This window comes from Pleurodeles waltl, chromosome 7 (assembly GCF_031143425.1).
Source record: "Pleurodeles waltl isolate 20211129_DDA chromosome 7, aPleWal1.hap1.20221129, whole genome shotgun sequence".
NCBI lineage: Eukaryota > Metazoa > Chordata > Amphibia > Caudata > Salamandridae > Pleurodeles > Pleurodeles waltl.
This window is the reverse complement of record NC_090446.1, coordinates 1,436,461,910-1,436,484,605: the sequence shown is the minus strand read 5'-3', so window position 1 is coordinate 1,436,484,605 and position 22,696 is coordinate 1,436,461,910. Positions and strand designations below refer to the sequence as shown.

Genomic DNA, 22,696 nt, shown 5'->3' with positions numbered 1-22,696 from the left:
GCATAACATACATATCTTGCCCATTTCATATACATGTATATGCTTGTGTGGGCTCACATACATATATTAAACTCACGATTCTGTTTACTGATTTTAGTTGCTTATACATTTTCTTTATCATATAACCACTGCTGCATCATTTTTATTTGACACAGTGGCACACTAGCAGTGCATTACACTGCTCCATAATTACAAACTGACACATTGGGCCCAACACATCATTTTGTAAAGCCCTGTGTCACATTATAACTGTGCCTTGTATAATGTATGCAGGGTAGGCATTTTCACAGAAAAAGCCACTTAGAAATGACGTAGTGAAATTTACAACTTTTCACTGCATCACTCTAAGACTTCACTGGGTCAAAATGTTACCACCTGCTCAGACAAGGCGCAAACTTGAGACAAGGCTTTTTCCAATGGGACTCTCCTTGCATTGCTGGAGTTGCATCAGTTTAACAATGCAGCTTCAGCAATGCATCACTTTAGCGCCAGCAGATGCGTCAGAATTAATGATATATCTGTGAAAATGTGAGCCATGGAGCTCTGCATTATTAACACAGCGCATCCATGGCATTGTTAGGGGATGTGCGGCAGGCACAAGAAATCTGATGCATTGATGATGATGCATCAATTTCTTGAAAATGAGTCCCATAGTATATTGTTTTCTTCCACACTAAAACTCTTCAATCATCTTGATCACTGCAAACAATGACAATGAATACACCTGTGTCTCGTAGATAATTACCACTGCTATATTTCTGGTAGATGGACTTCCTATTTAATTTGGTCGATATTAATTTAGAGCCTTGCTTGAAAACATTGCAACCCTCCCCACATAGTAACAGCACGCTTATTTTTGACTTACCTTGTTTTATCAGCAAAAGGCACCGCATCAAATATCTCTTTGTATTCAGATCTCATTAGTTCACACTTTTTATCGCCATGTTCGCGTAAGAGAAAGTCATACGCCTACAAAGATACAAGCAGTAAGTGAATGCATGGACCTGCCTATTCTGTGTCTAAAGTAGCATGCACACAAAAATCTTGGAGCATATTTAAAGATTTTTAATTTTACCCAATCCATATTACAGGATAATGTAGGGTCTCAGTGATAACATCCTTGCCAATATTTCCCCAGTGTCCACTACTTCTCAAGTGGTACAGTACTATATGTACCCTAGGAGCAGTGATCTCACTCTTAGCTAACTGTTGTAAGGGCATGAAAAACCTTAACACAATATTTCTTGCTTGAAACGTCTACAAGTTCAAGCCTAAAAATTATCTTTTACTCTCAGTCTCCACTCAATGAATGAATAATGAGTTTATTTCACAATGGGTAATTCTCAAGTACTCAAATAAATGTTATGTTCTCTAGTGCTCCTAAGAAGTTCTGGATAAAAAACAATGAGGAACAGATTTACAAAGAATTTGCATTGGGTCACCTTTTTGGCGCAGAACCAACAATAAAATCATGTGTGGTATTTACAAAGCAACACTATGGTTATGTGCATAACTTCATAAAAACATAAAACAATGAAAGAAGTGTATTGCACCACCTTACGTTACTTTACATCAGGTAGGTGATCCCTGGATAGTTCATGAGCATTCCTGTGCATCCACTCAGATTTTGATGCAAACCCATACTACAAAAACATGGATTTGTATATAAAAATGCTGAACCTGCCTGAGGCTGGCGTAATAAAGAGGAACATCTTTATTTCCCCTTGTCATTTACTTTTTACTTGTGTGTTAATGTTATTACAATTGTATTTATATAGTGCTTACTACCCCTAACGAGTCATCAAAACGCTTTTGGTGAGTACCACACTACTCCAGATCAGTGGTGGATTAGTTTCGGGAAATATGAGTATAGTATTAGTGTTTGTTTAGGGAAATATGAGTATAGTATTAGTGTTAGTTTAGGGAAATATGAGTTAAATATGTATAGGGACATATGAGTTACTTATATGTTGCATTCTGCAGCACACATACAAAGATGAAATTGCCTAAAAAATTGTTTTTGTTCAAGAAGAAACATTTTACTACACAAACACTGCCCTGACTACAACTCAGACACCATTTTACTGTGGCACAAGGTGCCTAAGTTGGTGAGTCTCTTCTAATTCTGCAGGGTGGATGAAACCTATTTCAACAGGAGAGGCTGCACTAACTCCATCACCAACACACTTCTCCAGTGGCTCAGTAGAGTATGGTCGGCTGAAGATTAGATACACAACAACCTTTCCAATTTAGAGTGAACAATGTTTCTTATGTAATTATTTACCTCACTGTTTCCCAAAAAATCAGAAAATGAACAACAAAGGACGTTAAACCCTGGAGCATATGGATAAGTGGACATGATGTGTAGTAATGCATGCATTGTGCCACTTTTTAAATCTAGTGCAGCATTTTTGACATACTATTGCCAAATTAGCTTAAAAAAAAGGACGCTAATGTGGCAATATTATGGCGCAAGGAAGCTTTTAAATCTGCCCCAATGTTTCCTCGAGTTCTAACTTAGTTACCTTTGTGATTTTGTGTTTTCTATACTAAATGGGACTGTAGCTGATGCCAAGCCCGTTACTGATAGGTGGCGTGGCCGCTCTTTGTAAAATTGTTCGTAATGTATATTGTACATACATATATATATATTCACTGAAAAAAACAAATGCTACAGAGGTTTTATAGTCTAGATTCACGTCTTACCCAAACAAAATCATAGAAATTCAACAGTTATAGTAATATTTATGTTAAGAAACTAAAACTTGTGGCCTAAAGTTACTTAATGGCACAAATTATAGTTTCCTAAGATAATTATAACTATAAGTATACCTTTTAACTGATGAATTTCTAGGGTTTTATGTGGGTAAAATGAGAACCCAAGTATAACCTTCCTGTAACCTTTGCTCTTTCAGTGATTTTTTTTTTTTTAAAGGAAAATAATATATAATTACCCTATGTTAATACAGGACCCTGAGCTGCAGCAGTTGGCTGCAGGGTCTGGCCTGCAGCCAAGCTCTGCGGCTGACCCCCCACATGCACACAACCCCACTAAGCGCAGCCTGCAGCCATGTGCGGCTAGGGTATTCGTGTGTGAGTGGGTGAGATTTTATTGTTCTGTGTGGCTTCAGTTCCATGGATCCATCGCAGATTTACACTGGGGATTGCACTGTGTACTGCAGGGGATCCATGGATCCGCGGATCAGCCAGTAGAAAAAAAACAGTCCCTCAGAGACACCTCACTGTGTCCTATGGGTTCAGGGTACCTCCATCCTGAACCCTTAAGTGTGTGTTTATGTATTCTCCTTGGGTGCCCTGTCAAGAAACAGAATGGCGGCTGCAGCTTTCCGTTCAGGTTGAAGCCAGACAATCAGGGCCTTGCTTTTTGGCCAGATCTGCAAGTACCCATGGGGACCCACAGATCCCCTACAGATCTGCAAAGGATTTGCATTCCTGGATATCATTTCTTTAATAACTACAAAGCTACTGAACACCAGAAAACAAAAAGAGATCTTTCTGGACCAAGATCTAGCTTTCTGCCAAATTTGGTATAAGTCCATTCAGCGGTTTGGGATGTAGTGTTTTGCGTCCACATAAATAAATACACACACAAACACACACACAGACACATGTACAGATTCACTGAAAAAAATCAACGGTTAATGTAGCATTATAGTTCAAAGTGTAATGAAATATATTTTTTGGTTTAAAAAAAAAACTTAGAAATCCACTGAAACAAAGATTAAAGTAACTTTATTGTTAGGTGAATTTCCCTGTGACAAAGTTAACATTTGGAACTAAACAAAACACAGAAATACAGCAGCTTCATACATGATAGAGGGTAACTATTATAATACTTTTCTACCTAATTTTGTACAGCCTGTGTTCAGCTAATGGGTTTAAGTGTTTACAAATCACGTGTTCCTAATGTACCATAGCTGTGCAGATGTATTCAAGAATAACTCTGTGTGCAAGGAACAGTTCATCTGTATTTATTATGCTCCACACAATTTTTTGTTCTGCATAAAAGGTTTCCTGGGTACAGGTAAAACACAACACAGTTTCACATATGTATGCTGTTTGTGACAGAAGATATTACTAATCTAATATTAATGTAACAGGCAGTTAAGCATTGTGTGGCCAAGAAGTAAGTGGACATCATTGTTCACTCTTAATTTACAAGTGTACTACAATTAACTATACCAAAATCTAATAGTAGAGGTTTAGACATTAGAAAAGTATTTAGAATAAGGCACACTTAACAGGAGTAATTAAACTCTTGCATCAGTAATGTGGATTTACATTCTTGTATTGTTGGGATATAAAATCAATATGAAAATTAACAGGTTTAAGAAGAAGAATAGTAATTGCTGTTCATCCCCTGCAGAGGTGCCATGTTGTATGCCTATGTGTTCAACAGTGCTTATTGAGTGATTTTGATTGCAGAGATGTAGGTGTCTACTATGTGTTGTTGGTGTATAGCATACACCATATAAGAATTTGAAAGTTCCGTCTGCTGTATTAAAACAGCAGTTTAACAAGGTTTAACATATTTTAAATAGGCTGCTTGATGTGAGTCATTTTAAAACACTGGCAAACTACTTGCTTTCCAACTATCCAACAGTCAGTGGAATTGTTCATTCCTGAGTTACGAGGAGGAGGATCTGGATGACGTCTTATGTGCCCAGGAGCTAACCTTGAGGAATTTGCTGCTTACTACTCTACTCTCTACACGTTTGCTGCCCCTAGATGATATGGCCCAAGAAGTTCAATTCCTCAGGAATCTTCCTATACCATTCCTCACATTGGATAGCCAAACGTATCTTGACAGAGACATTGAGGACAGAGAAATGGCAGAAGCAATAAAAAGCATTGATTTTGGCAGGATGCTGGGAGATGATGGACTCCCAATTGAATTATTTCAGATCACTGTTAAATGCTCCATCCCACTCCTGGGGCAACTGTTTTGTGATGCTATCTCTCAGGGGTTTCTGCTACTGGAATTTACCCTGGTTATGATCTCTTTAATTCCAAAGTCAGAGAGAGACCATCTGTACTGTGAGAACTACAGCCACATCTCTTTTATTATTTCAGACGTGAAGGTTCTAGACAAATATCTGGCAAGTAGACTAGCAAAATATGTTTTCTAGTACACAGTGGGCTATTTGCATAGAACACTGCATAGGAGAATGGATAAATTGGGCATTGCTCTGAGTGTCCTGGCATGTCTCGCTGGCTATACCATGCTTCTGTAGCATTGATTAGCTATAAGAGCTTCCTCTCTGCTCCATTGAATATATGTACACAAGGAATAGACAGGAATTAGACAGGGTCACCTGCCAAAAGGACCATTTCCAACATCAAGGTTGCAGTCTGCCTTCACTAAAATTCTCTCAAAGCTGGATAGCTGCTAGATGAGGTCTCACTAAAGCCATTCATTTTGGCAAAAAAGCTATGAGCAGAACAAATTCAAATTCTGCAGCTGGTGAGGCCCTTGCGTCAGGTGGATACTTATTGTGCCTTTACCAAGTCAACACTTCTAACTTCAGGCTTAGGGGGTTATTCTAACTTTGGAGGAGTGTTAATCCGTCCCAAAAGTGACGGTAAAGTGACGGATATACCACCAGCCGTATTACGAGTTCCATAGGATATAATGGACTCGTAATAGGGCTGGTGGTAAATCCGTCACTTTTCCGTCACTTTTGGGACGGATTAACACCTCCTCCAAAGTTAGAATAACCCCCTTAGTCTTTTTAGGGCGCTCTAAATCCTCATGCAGGGAAAGCTGGAATCTGCAACCAATGAAGATGCATCACAATTGACAGCTTTGCCACAAGGTCCCTCTGATGACCTGGAGGTTTTAAAAGATCAAAAAGTGCCTAAGTCCCATCTTTTGAGATTTTCTACTGAAGCTCCTCTCAGTCAATTCTGTGGCACCCAGGACATCAGTGACAGCACTTAGGGGCGTGGACTCACTCCAGAAAAGGTCACAAGGAGGGTCCAATAAAGTTCCAGTTGCTACCTGCCAGCTGGGAGCATTAGGAAAAAGGCCTCTTGTGGGAGGTTCATCCATTCAGGTCTCCACATAGGTCTTAAACATAAAATTCACACTTATTTTTTTCTACTGGTCCAGAGAGTAGTCTGAGCTGCGAATGAGGTGCCAGCTTTGTAGTTTGTTGATAGGGTGATCCCTGGTCACTCCCTAGCAAACAAAATATTCCTTAGGACAATCATTCCAATGTTTGCAGTACATCCTCTTTGCTCTACTGTAAACTATTCCACAGTGAATTATTTTGAGGTAAATCCAACATGGCAGAATCTTTCTGCCCCTGAATAGAGCTTGTATGCTAGGCAGGTGTGTTTATGGAAATGAGCAGTCCCTCTTCTCTTGAGATACACCAATATGGTTTTCGTGCCAGCATCCCCACGCACTGGACTACTGAGAAACTATGGATCAAATGGCTTTATTTTGCCTAGGTCTAACTCCACTCTACAAATAAACAGACCCCACTCTGGTCCCTTTCAATATAATGAAATTACTAGACCCTACCCAACCTTCCTTCCTGAGCTGCAATCTGTCACTTACCTCACCTTCAATCATTGTTGCTGCTCTGGGAGCATTTGTCATGCCTCATGGTAAGGAGATCCTGGCAGGGCCATCGGCCAGAAGCCTAAAGCTAATTGGCCTACTGGAGGTTCAGTCTGGTAGGCTTCCAAAATATGTATTAAAAATCTGATTTTTGTAAATATTAAAAATAATCTTTGAATGTAACTTGTAGCTTATGACTAACTAGAGATAGCAGGTTTATGATATGGTTCCGAACTCCAGTTTCTCTCACAGGATAGCTACAGCTCTTTATAGTGAAAATAGCTTTTGGGGATTAGTCATTATAGGTTCATACCAACATTAAACTCTTGCATGTACCACTATTATATACCAGGCATCCTACCTTATACGGTAAAAGGCCTACTTAGTGATGACTTACTACATATGTAAAAGTAAGGTACCACTTGTCAAAAAAGGCTATATTGATAGTTTCACCAGCAGTTTAAAAAGCTGGAGGAGTCAGGCTATAACAGTAAGCCTATAGCCATTTTTCCTTTGTCAGCCTAATGGATGGCACAACATGTGTTGTAGTCCACATGTGACATTCAACTTTCTCATGTCACTCACATATTTGCAGCACTATATACTATGGCCTTACTTTGAAGTTAAAAAAGCCAGTTAGGAGTTAACCTACTTTCACCTGTTTCAGGGGTCAAATCATATATACTAAGGACTGGGCAGCAGTGCCACAGTAGGCAGAGTTCTATAACCAGAAGCATCAGTTCAAAAATTGGTATTTGTCAATGTAAAATTAGGCAATTTCTCACTGCACGCATAAACTTAAACTTATAACCCCTTCCCCTTCAACCTCCAAAATTGTTTACACTATAAAAATACCACATACACACATACTGACAGACAGATAGTATTAGACATTGAAGGGTCACCTAATGTAGAACTGGCAGACTTGGACATGGTAGTCCTGGAAGGGTCCACACTTTCAGCACCATCATCTTTCTCAACAATGAAAACCACTGTCTCTTTGGCCAAAACAGACATACTAGTAATATGTCAGTTTCCTCTATTTAGTTTTTGGTCATATAAGAATTCAAAAACATGGGAGAAAAAGCATATAGCATCACTCTAAATTAGCCTCCTTCTTGCTTGGTAAAACAACTTGTGCAGTTGTATGCTGTTATGCGAAATCTGACATTCGCATTTGAAAACTCTTTCTAGCCCCATGGCCACACCACACAAAAGCCAATGGAAGCAATTTTTCTCACGTTTAACACCAATGACATATTCTTTTATACCTTTTTGTTTCCAGGGCAAACCTCAGATAGCCACCACTCCACAGAGACCCATTCTCTACCTCATCCACCATAAACATTCCAGGAAGCATCTTTAGCCCCAGTATTATATTAAATATACTTGTGCTTGTGGTGTCACACTTTTCAACGTTGTCCCCTAAAAACATACCATATTGTTTCCAGACCAAGGAGGCACAATGACAGTTGTAACAAAAGATGTCATCTCGGGGCCACACACACTATGATAATTCTATCAATGCAGGTTTGCCTGCCAAACCTATCACTGTAAATTTTATAATTGCACTCCAAGTTGCTTACAGTCATGAATTGCATTTAATGTGTGGCCTGAAAGACACAGCAAGAACATCTGGTTTTCTATCATTGTCTGCCTGCCTCAAAGAAAATATAATTTGAGATTAACTGTCATATGTACAGATTTCTGCATAATATGTGAAAGTGGACTCTCTCATGTCTCTCATATGCTGTTCATGAAGTCTTAGAGAGGATTGAACATGTATTACTTTTATCTCTAATACATAGACACAAAACACATATTTTCTGTGTGCAAAGCTTAACATTTTAATGGTTCCTTATGGGTTGCAGTCCGTGCCAAACATATCCCAAATAATCACAAAGTGATATCCCCACTTGCCCTTACCTCCATAAATGTATCAGTCAAAGATTCAGAGCAATCTTTGTAGTGAAGATCATAGTGGAGACACAGGCAGTACAATGCAAGGCATCCATTGGGTTTAAGGACACGATCTACTTCCCTTAAAAACTCGTCAACTTCAAACCAGTGAGCTGCAACAGAAGCAGTTATCAGGTCCACAGAGCCATCTTCAAATGGAATCTTCTCTGCAGGGGCAACTCTAAAAATAATACCAGAAATATGAATATATGAGACCATAATCTTACAGTCACATTATCCTTGGGCTTTCGAAGACGCAAACCTGGGAGATCTGAAAAGCCTGACCTCGCTATCACTGTTGTCCGTAACAGATAAGGCTCTGAGCAGGCCTTAAAAGTGCCGGAAAAAATTACGGAAGGAAATCTCTCAGATTTCCTTGCACCATTGTGTCAACCCCCCCTTAACAGCGGAATGCCCCCTTTGCATAAATTATGCCTGGGGCAGGCATAATATAGCGCAAAGAGTTACAAAGTGGTGCAATGCATGCAACTCTGCAAATATAGTGTGGGGATTTTGGCCTCGTTGGGCCACATTAGCGTAAAAAAGTAATGATGCTTATGTGGCGCAAGGTGAGGCTAGGGTCTCATAAATTTGCCCCTAAGTCACATTATGTCCTTTGGGATTTAGATTTCAGAGGACCGAATATCAGTCACTGCTGTGACTAACCTATCCACCAATATCTAAATGTAGCAGATCTACACCTCCCTGATCACTGATCATGCTTGTTGAGAAAATTTAAAGCTGTTGCAACCTATCTTAGACAGTGAACAAGTACTATTGGCACTATACATGAGGACAGGAGTTCTGGCATGGTGTTCAATATGTGATCCTGGATTTTTTTTAAGGTGCTTACACGTGATTGAACAATACTTGCTAGGATTAAATTGGTCAGTATTCCACACATATATGTTCAGTTGAATATCAACATTTCATATTTTGCTTACAGTCCTTGTAATACCTCATATGATGGATGTCAATTGATTATGTTCATGCATATTTTAGCAAAAATATGTGCATAATTGCATATAGGTTATACATATAGAAATGATCTACACATATTTGTGTACTTTCAAAATAAAAAATGTTTTTCATGCATAAGAATTTGTAACAATTACTTATGGTAGCACAATATACAATCTACAGTAATATCATATGAAATTACAAACATTAATGATCTACAAACACTTTTAAAAACTCATTGTACTGATAAATGAGTAAACATGAAGCAGTAATATTTATAATCTAATAAAACAAAGTGTCTGTGTGGGCCACTGTTGCACTAGGATAGACTGGGTTTTTTACATTTTATTTTTATTTTATTTTTTTATGGCGGTATGCAAGATGTATTTGGCCAATCCATGAGAGATTCCTCAGACTATCAGTCCTCAGACAGTAGGTCTAAGCTTCTTTACATGTAGAGGTACCCTGTGCTACAAACGCTGATCTCATTAGAGTGTGACATATGGTTAAAATTATTGGACAACAGCATAATAAATGAAGCAAGGATTCTCGCCTAAAGTCACAAAAGCTGCAACTCGTCCTGCATTCCAGGTTTGCCCAATTGAGCCTGGTTTCCTATATCAGCAAGGTAATTAATCTGGCACATAATACAAAATGTCTGATTGTTCTGCTTAGGGCCTCTTTTAGATGAGGCTACATCTTGGTTGTTTCAAAAGAGGTTCCATGAGAGTGTGAATTCGGTGTGTCCTGAATGGTCTCCATGCGTGTTTTTACAGAAATGGTCTACACCTGTTTTTTCAAAATGGACTTTAATGCTGAAGGTGTCATGGACTCTAGGATGAACGTTAGGTCATTGGTTGCGTCGGCTAAATATGCTACCCAGTGGTTATTTAGGGCATTAAAGATCTCCAATAATACCTGTTTTATGGTTACTGAGTCAGCGATGACTAGTGAATGATTTTTGATATGTGATGTCTTGTATTCCATTTTGCAGGCCTTGCCTAGTCAGTGCAAACCCCAGGCATAAGAGTGACTGCTTTGGTTAATTTGGTAGGTTGAAAATGTACCTATAGACACTGCACTATTCCTTGTGTAATGAAGTTGACAGCTTCCCTGGGTAAACTTAGGCCCAGATTTATACTTTTTGAGGCAAAACTGCGCAAATGCAGTTTTTCATCAAAAAGTATAGCGCCGGCTTGTGTGATTCCAGGGCCTCAGCTGGGCTCCATATTTATGGAATCCCGCAAGCCGGTGCAAAGGGTGGGCTAGCGTTAAAAGAAAATTATGCTAGCCGGGTGGGGATGGCAGCATGGGAGAAGGGGGTTTTGCACCAAAAAATTACGTTAGGCTGGTTAGAGTAAAACAAATATGACTCTAACCAGCTTAGCATCATTTCTTGACGCAAAACTATCCATACCACATGACTCCTGTCTTATGGAAGACAGGAGTCATGCCCACACCCCAGTGGTCAGCACAGGGGACAAGGGTCCCCTGGGCATGGCCATTGCACCCAGTGCCAGTTTCAGGGCCCCCAATGGTACTTTGAAAAAAATATAAAAATACTTACCTATACTTACCTGGGATGCGGTCCCCCATCCTGTGGTGACCCTCTGGTGTGGGTGGGGTGTTCCTGGGGCATGGGGAGGGCACCTGTGGGCTCTTACCATGGTGTTTGATCATGGAAATGGGTCCACAGGTCCCCTAACACCATGCTCTGACTCTGGTGTTAAATAATGGCCCTAAGCAGATTTAGCGCCATTATTTAGGCCCATCTCCCTCCCGTGCACCATTTTTGTACGGGAGGATAAATAATGCGCTAGGGCCTTAGAGTCATTTTTTGGATGGGAACGCCCACTCTGCATCTCACTGACGCAAGGTGGGTTCACGCATCCGAAACAATGACTCTAACGCCAATATTTTGACGTTAGACTGGTCTAGCGTCAACATATAGATATGGAGTTAAGTTTGTGCTGAATTAGCGTAAAAACAATGACGCTAGTTCAGCACAAAGCAACTATGAATGTGGGCCTAAGTGCCCATAAGAAAAAATTAGGTAATAGTTTTACTCTACTTTTCTGATTGCTTTGGCCAATGCACTGTTTAAATGTGTGTTTAAATTGCACAGTTCGAATATGACTGTGGACAATTTTTGATATGGTACTGCAGATTTGTGTTGACCGTAAGGTTCACTGTGAACCAGACACCTAGGTAGTTATATTTTGAGGTGTTTTCAATCTTCAGATTACCTTGTCTCAAGCTCTGTTTGAGTTTATGTTTGTATTTACAAAATATCGTAACCTTTTTCCTTCAGGCTTTAGCAGTAGGCTTATTACCGGCATCATATAGGCTCAGCTGATCAAGTGCTTGCTGCATTCCAATTATTGTATGGTACAGGATGATCTAGTCATCCGAACATTGGAGTACTGGGAGGCTGTGGGTGGGGACCCATGGAGGTATAGTTTTGGCTTTAGATATAACTTGTTGTGACCCACAGCCGTGTTTCAGGCCATGGTTTGTCAGAATTTCTGGTGTAGCCATGTTCTTGCTACCAATCTTTATGCTTATACATGTATTAGAGTACAAAGAGATAATTGCCTTCAAAAAGTAAAGGGAATATTTCAGTGGGCCAGTATATTCCTGTCCACATGGACAATTGTGGCTGAATAGTCTATGAAGTAAGTGAAGGAGGGGCTGAGAGGCAGTGTGGTACAATGAGCCAAATACGATTATGTTGTCTTTTGTTGATGATTTTGGTACAAACCTGGTTTGATAGTAAGGAATTAAATTTTCTTCAGTAGACCATGGATTGAATTCCTAGAATAGTATTTTGGCGTATGCTTTTGCCTCCACGTCTATCATTGCAATCAGTCAGTAGTTTCATGGGTCTGACTGGGAAGCTTTTTATGGATTGGATGTAGTATGGAACCTCACCAAGAGAGTGGTATTTGGCGTGATGTAGAGCAGTGACAATAAAGCAGGCTTTCTATAGTTTCCCAGAGCTCCAGATCTACCTTAAATACAGATTCAGGCAAGCCTTTTGGACCGGGTGCTCTGTTCTCTCTGAGGATGTTTAGTGCCTCGCCAATAGCCGCACCTCAGACATGGCCACACTGTGGTTAAGGCAATAGTTTTGTGTAATATCTAGGTTACCAGTATCTCCTGAATCATTCAAGAGCACCCTGAGGTGTTCACTAGGCGCGTAATATGATGTAACATATAGGGATGTTGATTATTTTCCTTTTTTTTTTGCTTTTCCACCAACTTACCCACTTCTACTTGATCATTTTAAAAGGCTTCAAAATAGTTGATCCATTTCTCCATGTTAACTATTCCCCCTTTTGCTGGCCTTGTTGTCTATTTTTATTATGAACTGCCTGAATTTTGCCTGATTGCTTGGACCTAGAAAGGAGGGAATATAAACCCTTTTAGTTTCAAGATATTTAGGTTTGGTGGACCATAGCTGCTTGCAATGTAGTTTTCCTAATGTCTGACAACATTGCTGCAGTGCTTTGTTATATCTATTTTTGTTGTAGCCTCTCGTGGATATCTTAATACTCTGCTGATTTTCACTATTTCAAAGGTATGTGTAGGACGTTGGCTCTGTATATACTATCTCAAAGTGAGAGATAGAGTCCAAGGGTTCCCCTTAGAGGTAAGATAGTGGCAAAATTATATAATTCTAATGCTCTATTTTGTGGTAGTGTGGACGAGCAATAGGCTTATCACAGGGTAGCGTTAAGCATTTGTTGTACACACACAGGCAATAACGAGGAACGCACATTCAAAGACTTAACTCCAGGCCAATAGGTTTTATATAGAAAAAAATATTTCCTTAATTTATTTTTAGAACCACAAGTTCAAGATTTGAAGTAAATACATAAAATGCAAGGTACTCCACACAGGTAAGTAAGGAACTTTGGATTAGAGCAGTAACATGCACAGTTTTAGATAACATGGCAATAAGCCACTGCAAAAATCAACAGTTCCTGGGGGAGGTAAGTAATGGTTAGTTTGTCCGGTAAGTTAGGCACTTACAAGTCTACGTTCCTGGGCATAGGCAGCCCACCGTTAGGGGTTCAAGGCAACCCCAAAGTTACCACACCAGCAGCACAGGGCCGGTCAGGTGCAGAGGTCAAAGAGGAGCCCAAAACACATAGGCCCCTATGAAGAACAGGGGTACTCCGGTTCCGGTCTGCCAGCAGGTAAGTACCCGCTTCCTTGGAGGGTAGACCAGGGGGGTTTTGTAGAGCATTGGGAGGGACACAAGTAGGCACACAAAACACACCCTCAGTGGCAGAGAGGCGGCCGGCTGAAATGTGCAAAGCAGGGGTCGGGTTTTGTATAGGAAACAATGGAGGGACCCGTCACTCTAGCGGTGCAGGCAGGACACAGGGGGGCTTCTCCGGCAAGCCACTGACTGGGCTAGGCAGAGGGTCGTCTGGGGGTCACTACTGTACAGAGGATCAGTTCCTTCAGGTCCTGGGGGCTGCGGGTGCAGTACTTGGTCCAGGCATCGGGTTCCTTGTTACCGGTAGTTGCGGTCAGGGGGAGCCTCTGGATTCTCTCTGCATGCATCGCTGTGGGAGTCCAGGGGGGTCGTCTTGGGCTACTCACGGGGTCGCAGTCGTCTGGGAGTCCTCCCTGTTGGTTCAATGGATCTCGAGCAGGGGGGAATCGGGTGCAGAGGGTGAAGTCTCATGCTTCCGGCAGGAAGAGTGAGGTCTTTAAAAGTTGCAGAAAAGTTGCAATATTGTTGCTGTTTGTTCAGCAGAGCCGCTGCTCACGGGAGTTTCTTGGTCCTTTGGTTCAGGGCAGTACTCTGAGGCTTCAGAGGTCACTGGTCCCTGTCGGATGCATTGCTGTTGCAGGTTTTCGAGTCAGGAGACAGGCCTGTAGGGCTGGGGCAAAAGCAGTTGTCGTCTCCGTCGTCTCTGCATGGCTTTCAGGTCAGCAGTCCTTCATCTTAGCTCAGGTTGCAGGAATCTGATTTCCTGGGTTCTGGGGTGCCCCTAAATACCAAATTTAGGGGTGTATTTAGATCTGGGGGGCAGTAGCCAATGGCTACTGTCCTGGAGGGTGGCCACACCCTCTTTGTGCTTCCTCCCTGAGGGGAGGGGGGACATCCCTAATCCTATTGGGGGAATCCTCCAAAACTAGGATGGAGGATTTCTAAAGGCAGGGGTCATCTCAGCTCAGGGCACTTTAGGGGCTGTCCTGACTGGTGGGTGACTCCTCCTTGTTTTCCTCATTATCTCCTCCAGCCTTGCCACCAAAAGTGGGGGCAGTGGCCGGTGGGGCGGGCATCTCCACTAGCTGGGATGCCCTGTGGTGCTGTAACAAAAGGGGTGAGCCTTTGTGGCTCACCGCCAGGTGTTACAGTTCCTGCAGGGGGAGGTGAGACGCAGATCCACCCAGTACAGGCTTTGTTCCTGGCCACAGAGTGACAAAGGCACTCTGCCCATTTGACCAGCAACTCGTCTGGTTGTGGCAGTCCGGCAGAAACTGGTCAGCCCCACATTAGAAGTCAGATTGGTATTCTGGGGGCATCTCTAAGATGCCCTGTGGGTGCATTTTACAATAAATTCCACACTGGCATCAGTGTGCATTTATTGTGCTGAGAAGTTTGATACCAAACTTTCCAGATTTCAGTGTAGCCATTATGGAACTGCGGAGTTTGTGTTTGACAAACTCCCAGACCACATACTCTTATGGCTACCCTGCACTTACAGCGTCTAAGGTTTTGCTTAGACACTGTAGGGGCATAGTGCTCATGCATATATGCTCTCACCTGTGGTATAGTGCACCCTGCCTTATGGCTGTGAGGCCTGCTTGAGGGGTGACTTACCTATGCCACAGGCAGTGTGAGGTTGGCATGGCACTCTGAGGGGAATGCCATGTCGACTTAGTAATTTTCTCCCCACCAGCACACACAAGCTGCGAGGCAGTGTGCATGTGCTGAGTGAGGGGTCCCCAGGGTGGCATAAGACATGCTGCAGCCCTTAGAGACCTTCCCTGGCACCAGGGCCCGTGGTACCAGAGGTACCATTTACAAGGGACATATCTGAGTGCCAGAGCTGCGCCGATTGTGGAAGCAAAGGCACAGTTTAGGGAAAGAACACTGGTGCTGGGGCCTGGTTAGCAGGGTCACAGCACATATTCAATCATAACTTGACATCAGCAAAAGGCAAAAAGTCAGGGGGTAACCATGCCAAGGAAGCATTTCCTTACAGTATGTCATGTTTTTTTTGGTTGACCCAGGTAGATTTTGTTTGGTTCATAAATTTTCTGTCTTTCTTTTAAAGTCTGATACATGATTTCCAAAGTATTACCCCAGAATGATAAACATCAACCTTGCAGAATACGTTAAGTTTTTGGGACATCTGAAGGTTGACTTCCACTGAGTAAGTCTGGTTAAGCTGATCTTACCAAATCTGAGTCATTTTAATAGATCATGTTACTCATTATCTTGTGTGGCCCCTGGGTGGCTGCATGGGTTGATAGCCAAAAAACGATACACTGCAGAAGATGATTGCTAGCCAAAACTTGCATTGTTTAATTCATTATAAGTACTGTGTATTGCTATGGTTTTGAAAGTGTAATTTAGTGTGGAGATACCTTTGAATATAGTTAGAGGCACTGTGTCGACTTGAGGGCCACATGCATCATTGTAGCGGGATTAGACAGTTTATTGACAGCAAGTCAGAATTTTCATTCAAGGTTCATTGTTGGTCTGCTGAGTGAGGCTGGACAAGCTAATGATGGCTGAAGTATCTGGTTAGAAAATCTCAGTGTTTGAGTACTGGCAAAAAAGATCATCCAAGACATTGCAGTATTCATCCAGTTTGATTTCCCTATTGCCCGTGCATATTTATGTAGACCTTACCTGAAGTATTGTCAGTCCGCAATCAATGTGGCATCTATTAATAAGTATTGCTTGTACCAATAAGTTGTTAAGGTCTACTTCTATTATCCTGCGAATCAGAGCTGTGGAAACATATATGGAGAAACCTTCTGATGGGCACACAAAAGGGCCAAATTTAAAAGGTCCTTTCGCCACTGGAGCGTCAATTTTAGTGCTTAGGCTTTGTTTCTAATTTCTCAAAATCGTGGTAGCCCAAAAAAGGAACTGAATTGACCACCCTGGTTTCCTGCACACATATGTTGTCCCTGCTCGGGTAGAGTCGATGTATGCCAGAGGCCTACAACCAGTGCTTAATTTGTAAATAAAAAGGTGCCGGTGCCCAAAGCCCACCTCTTAAATACGCGCCTGTGTGAACACGGAATACTCAGGTGGCATAATCCTGAAGCCATCTCTGGACCCTCCAATCCATTTAAAGCCACTCCCTGCCCCTTCATCTCACTCCAGCAGTTTACTACTTTCTTCCTTTGTGACACTTTTTCGTTTTTCCCTTCCTCTGTCTTTCTCATTTGTGTCTTTTGCTCTCAGCAAATGTTTGAGCCAGAAGAATAAGCCCTGGCCCTCAAAAATAAGTGCAGGTGCTCAGCACCGGAACGGAAACAACAAGCACAAATTAAGTACCACCTACAACATTCCATGATACTAGTGCAAGGTCTATGAGGGTCTGTGTCCACTCGTTAACCTGTGTAGTGATGGTAGAGGTTAATCTCATCCTTCCCAACTTCTTAACATTTGGCACTGAGGGTTTGTCTCTGCAATTACATGTCTCCTTGCAGCCAGTCATGTCTGCTGTCCCATCTTTCATAATTGTTATAGTGCAGGGTCTTTGTTTTTTCAGCAGTGCTAACAGTATATCTTGGATGCACCTGCCAAAATGGCTTTTAACTAGCTCCAGTCTTGCTCTTTTCTCTTCAACTGGCCTGCATAAACTGTAAGCTTGGATTACTGTTCTTTTCTGTCCTCTTAATTTATCTTAGGGAGTGCTTGAACGAATGTCCCTGGTTGTTTCTGTTGGTGACCTTCTGGCCATGACCTGGTTATAGAGCTGGCTTTCCTGATGATTTGCTAATGTATTGAGGGGGCTGATGTTTATGTTCTTTCTGAGAGCTGTTCTGCACCTGGATGTTGATAGTGATAACTGTTGGCATTGTGGTAGAAAGCTCCTGTTTCTCTAGTTGGAATTTTGAATGCGCTTTGTGCATCTTGCTCAGCACTTGGTTCGATTGTTTCAGGCATCTGTTTCATAGATGTTCTAAAGTGATTGGGGTGCCGCTAATTTGGTACGGTCTAAGTGGCTATTTCTCTCAGACTTGCAACTTAATTTCTTGAGGTGTGTAGGAATTAGGCTTCCTCCCTTTTTGAGGATTACAAAAATTAGCAAAGGCTTTGTCGAAGATTGTGTTTTCTCTTAGTTAATCCCCATACCATTGCGCATTCCTATCCCTTTCCACTGTCTCTTAAGCCCCTCTAATGCACCCTCCTTATAGTATAACATATTTTACCATTAAATCCCCCCCATTCTTACTGACCAAGCTGCACCCCTGGCTTGCACCCCTCTGAGTCATACAGGTTATTATCGCAAGACCTGAAGATACCCTATCAATACTTAACTGTGATGAGAAGTTCCAAAGGCACACAAGGCACCTCGTCTCGCCCTGGTTTCGCTGAGGATCCATGTGTATTTCAAAAAATATTGTTCAACCGAGGTGGATATACTTTTGGCTTCTGTATTTTTGTTGCTTCCTCAAGCAATTTGGTTTTCCAGTAGCTTTTGTGACTAATTTTCAATAATGGTTTTAGCTGAGATTATTTGACCAATACGGCTGAAATGGTTTTGGGAGTTCAAAATCTCTCGGTCAGCCCAGATTGCTTGCAACAAATGATCAACAAATGATAAAGGTTGTCTATGCAGACTTCCAGTTTTGAAAAAGGGCTCCAGAGCACGGCAAAAAAAAACTTTGAAACAGTCACTTCTCCTTATGTATATCAAGTAGTCATTGGCACCACAACCTGAAGTGGGAGGGTAGTGCAGGTTGTCACCTGTTTTTTCTTTTTTTGTTTTTAGGTGGAGAATAAGCGCACAACCTCTTGTATACTTCTTCTGTGGGCTTCCAGATATTTCATTTGTTAGTTTCATTGTCATTTAAAAATCCTTGCTTGTTAGTGGTCAGTCATGCCTCTTTGTCCCTCTTTCTTCTATGTGGGAGCAGGGACCAACTACTGTATAATTACGTTTTGTCCTGTTTATCTGATCAGTAGGGGACAATTTCACTTTGTTTCCTGCTCCTGTCCAGGGAAGCTTCCCTTTTCATTTGCAGAGAATCCTGTCTGCAAGGCACCTCAGTTCTTGCAGTCAGTGCACACTGATGCTCCTGAGGTGGAACCTCTAGAGCAGTTCCATCAGTACACCTTAGTTCAAACACTCCAAGCCCTCAGTCATGCCAGTGCAACGAACCCCACACACACTGCCTGCCAGAGCACCTCAGTTCTTGCAGTCAGTACACTCTGCTGCTCCAGTACTGGGACCTCGGGTGCAGCTCCATCAGTGCACATCAATTCACACACTGCAAGCCCTCAGCTGTGCCGGTGCCAAGAACCCCACACATACTGTTTGCCAGAGCACCTCAGTTCTTACACTCAGTACACTCTGCTGCTCGAGTACTGGTACCTTGGGTGCAGCTTCATCAGTGCACCTCAGTGCACACACTCAAAGCCCTCAGCCGTGCCATACCCTGTCTGCCAGAGCACCTCAGTTCTTGAAGTGAGAATACTCTGCTGCTCTATTCCCGGGACTTTGGGTGCAGCTCCATCAGTGCACCGCAGTTCACACACTTCAAGCCCTCAGCGTACCTGGAACCCCACACATGCTGTCTGTCAGAGCATCTCAGTTCTTGCATTCAGTAACCTCTGCTGCTCCAGTACCAGGACCTCGGGTGCAGCTCCATCAGTGCACCTCAGTTCACACAATCCAAGTCTTCAGCCATACCAGGAACCCCACACACACTGTCTGCCAGAGCACCTCAGTTCTTGCAGTCAGTACACTCTGCTGCTCCAGCCAGTACTGAGACCTCAGGCACAGCTCCATCAGTGCACCTCATTTCACACACTCCAAACCCTTAGCCGTGCCAGGAACCCCTCACATGTTGTCTGCCACTGCACCTCAGTTCTTGCAGTCAGTACACTCTGCTGCTCCTGTACTTGGATCTCAGGCACAGCTCCATCAGTGTACCTCAGTTCACACAATCCAAGTCCTCAGCCGTGCCTTTGCCAGGAACCCCACACATGCAGTCTGCAAGAGCACCTCAGTTCTTCCAGTCAATAAATTCTGTTTCTCCAGTACTAGGAACTCAGCGCACCTCAGTTCACATACTCCAAGTCCTCAGCCATGGCAGAACCCAACACACACTGTCTGCCAGGGCACCTCAGTTATTGCAGTCAGTACACTCTGCTGCGCCAGGACTGGGACCTCGGTCGCAGCTCCATCAGTGCACCTAAATTCACACACTGCAAGCCCTCAGCATTGCTGTTTCCAAGAACCCCAGACTCGCTGTTTGCCAGAGCTCCTCAGTTCTTGCAGTCAGTACACTCTGCTGCTCCAGTATTGGGACCTCGGGTGCAGCTTCATCAGTGCACCTCAGTTCACACACTTCAAGCCCTCAGCCGTGCCATACCCTGTCTGCCAGAGCACCTCAGTTCTTGAAGTGACAATACTCTGCTGCTCCATTCCTGGGACTTTGGGTGCAGCTCCATCAGTGCACCTCAGTTCACACACTTCAAGCCCTCAGCTTGGCTGGAACCCCACACACACTGTCTGCCAGAGCACCTCAGTTCTTGCATTCAGTACCCTCTGCTGCTCCAGTACCAGGACCTCTGGCGCAGCTCCATCAGTGCACCTCAGTTCACACACTCCAAGCCTTCAGCCATACCAGGAACCCCACACACACTGTCTGCCAGAGCACCTCAGTTCTTGCAGTCAGTACTCTCTGCTGCTCCAGTACTGGGACCTCAGGCACAGCTCCATCAGTGCACCTCATTTCACACACTCTAAACCCTCAGCTGTGCCAGTGCCAGGAACCCCACACATGTTGTCTGCCACTGCACCTCAGTTCTTGCAGTCAGTACACTCTAATGCTCCTGTGCTCGGATCTCAGGCACAGCTCCATCAGTGTACCTCAGTTCACACAATCCAAGTCCTCAGCCATGCCTGTGCCAGGAACCCCACACATGCAGTCTGCCAGAGCACCTCAGTTCTTCCAGTCAATACATTCTGTTTCTCCAGTACTAGGAACTCGGCGCACCTCAGTTCACATACTCCAAGTCCTCAGCCATGCCAGAACCCAACACCCACTGTCTGCCAGGGCACCTCAGTTATTGCAGTCAGTACACTCTGCTGCGCCAGGACTGGGACTTCGGGCGCAGCTCCAACAGTGGACCTTAGTTCACACACTCCAAGCCCTCAGCAGTGCCAGTGCCAGGAACCCCACACACACTGTCTGCCAGAGCACCCCAGTTCTTGCAGTCAGTACACTCTGCTGCTCCAGTAATGGGACCTCAGGCGCAGCTCCATAAGTTCACCTCAGTGCACAGATCTGCCAGAGCACCTCAGTTCTTGCAGTCAGTGTACTCTGCTGCTCCAGTACTGGGACCTTGGGCAGAGCTCCATCAGTGCACCACAATTCACACACTCCAAGCCCTCAGCCGTGCCAGTGCCTGGAACCCAACACATGCTGTCTGCCAGAGCGCATCTGTTCTTGCAGTCAGTAAACTCTGCTGCTCCAGTACCGGGACCTCGGGCACAGTTCCATCAGTGCGCCTAGTTCACACACTCTAAGCCCCCAGCCGTGCCATTGCCAGGAATCCCACCCATATTATCTGCCAGAACATCTCAGTTCTTGCAGTCAGTACATTCTGCTGCTCTAGTACCGGGATCTTGGGCACAGCTCCATCAGTGCACCTTAGTTCACACACCTTGTGTCCAGACCCCACACACTCTGCCTGCCAGCGCACCTCAGCTTCTGAGCTTAGCTGTAAACAATGCTATAAATCAGGCTGTTATCTTGCCTGTGGTCCCTGGTGCTGGGAGCAAGGGAGAATTGTTTGTAATTGCTTATAGCCTTGCTGCCCAGGGCTTCTTAAATGAGGGTCTGCAACAAAATTAGCAGTGTTATCTGCAGACCACAACATTTTTTCATGAACTTTGGAATTAACTGTGACTGCTTGACATGTTCTACTTTCTTAGTCAGATGTGCCTGACCTTTACTAAATAAGGAATTCAGTGATATTGTAAATTAACCTGCTACCTCCACTTTTGACCCAACAAGCATAAAGGCACTTTACCCCATCCAGGAGCCCCACCCACAGATGTAACCTGCTGACTCCTGAGAACCTTTGCATGGCGTCCCTGCTCTTTCAGCTCTGATACCCACATGCAGCTCAGCCACAGCACCTTCTTCCAAGCACTGAGTGGCCACTGCTGCTCCAGCGCCGGGACTCCTCACCCAGATCTACCAGGGCTCCCCAATCCTTAGAAATAGTGCCCACTTCTGTTCCATACTGAGGTCCCAGTTACAGCTCCAGCAGTCCACCTCCATACACACACACTCCAAGCACACAGCTGTGCCAGTGCCAGAACACCACACACTGTCTGCCAGAGCACCTCAGTTCTTACAGTCAGTATACTTTGCACCTCACTTCTCACACTCCAAGCCCTCTTCTGTGCCAGTGCCAGAACCCCACATGCTGCTGCAGAACACCTCAGTTCTTACAGTCAGTACACTCTTCTGTTTCAGTAGTGGGACCCCACGCACAGCTCCATCATTGCATCTCAGTTCACACACTCGAAGCCCTCAGCTGTGCCAGAACCCCATACACACTATCTGCCAGAGGACCTCAATTCTCACAGTCAGTACACTCTGCTGTTCCAGTACTGGGATCTCAGGTGCAGCTCCATTAGTGCACCTCAGTGCACACACTCTAAGCCCTCGGCCATGCCCATGCCAGAACCCCACACATGCTGTCTGCCAGAGTACCTCAGTTCTTACAGTCAGTACACTCTTCTATTCCAGTACTGGGACCTTGGGCGCAGCTCCATCATTGCACCTCAGTTCTACCCCAGCAAGGTCACTTTCTTTCCTATAATGGGACCCCACTCACATACAGTTCTATTACAGCAGCTCAATTCTAATATTCAGTCCCACTGCCAAGCCAAATTCTGGACCCAAAAGATCAAAACACAGCTCAGCCAGTGTCTCAAGTCTAACATTCAACAC

General features: G+C 43.6%; 1 protein-coding gene across 2 annotated transcripts in view; it reads right to left on the bottom strand.

The window, feature by feature from the left end:
- LOC138246453 (putative methyltransferase DDB_G0268948) overlaps window positions 1-22,696 on the bottom strand; it is a 162,733-nt gene that overhangs the window by 73,162 nt on the left and 66,875 nt on the right. For both annotated transcript variants that reach the window (XM_069201069.1, XM_069201070.1), the window contains exons 5-6: window positions 8,516-8,729; window positions 866-969 (exon numbers count right to left, since the gene is read on the bottom strand). In XM_069201069.1, the coding sequence (XP_069057170.1) occupies window positions 866-969; window positions 8,516-8,729 (318 nt within the window). The remainder of the gene's footprint in view (window positions 1-865; window positions 970-8,515; window positions 8,730-22,696) is intronic.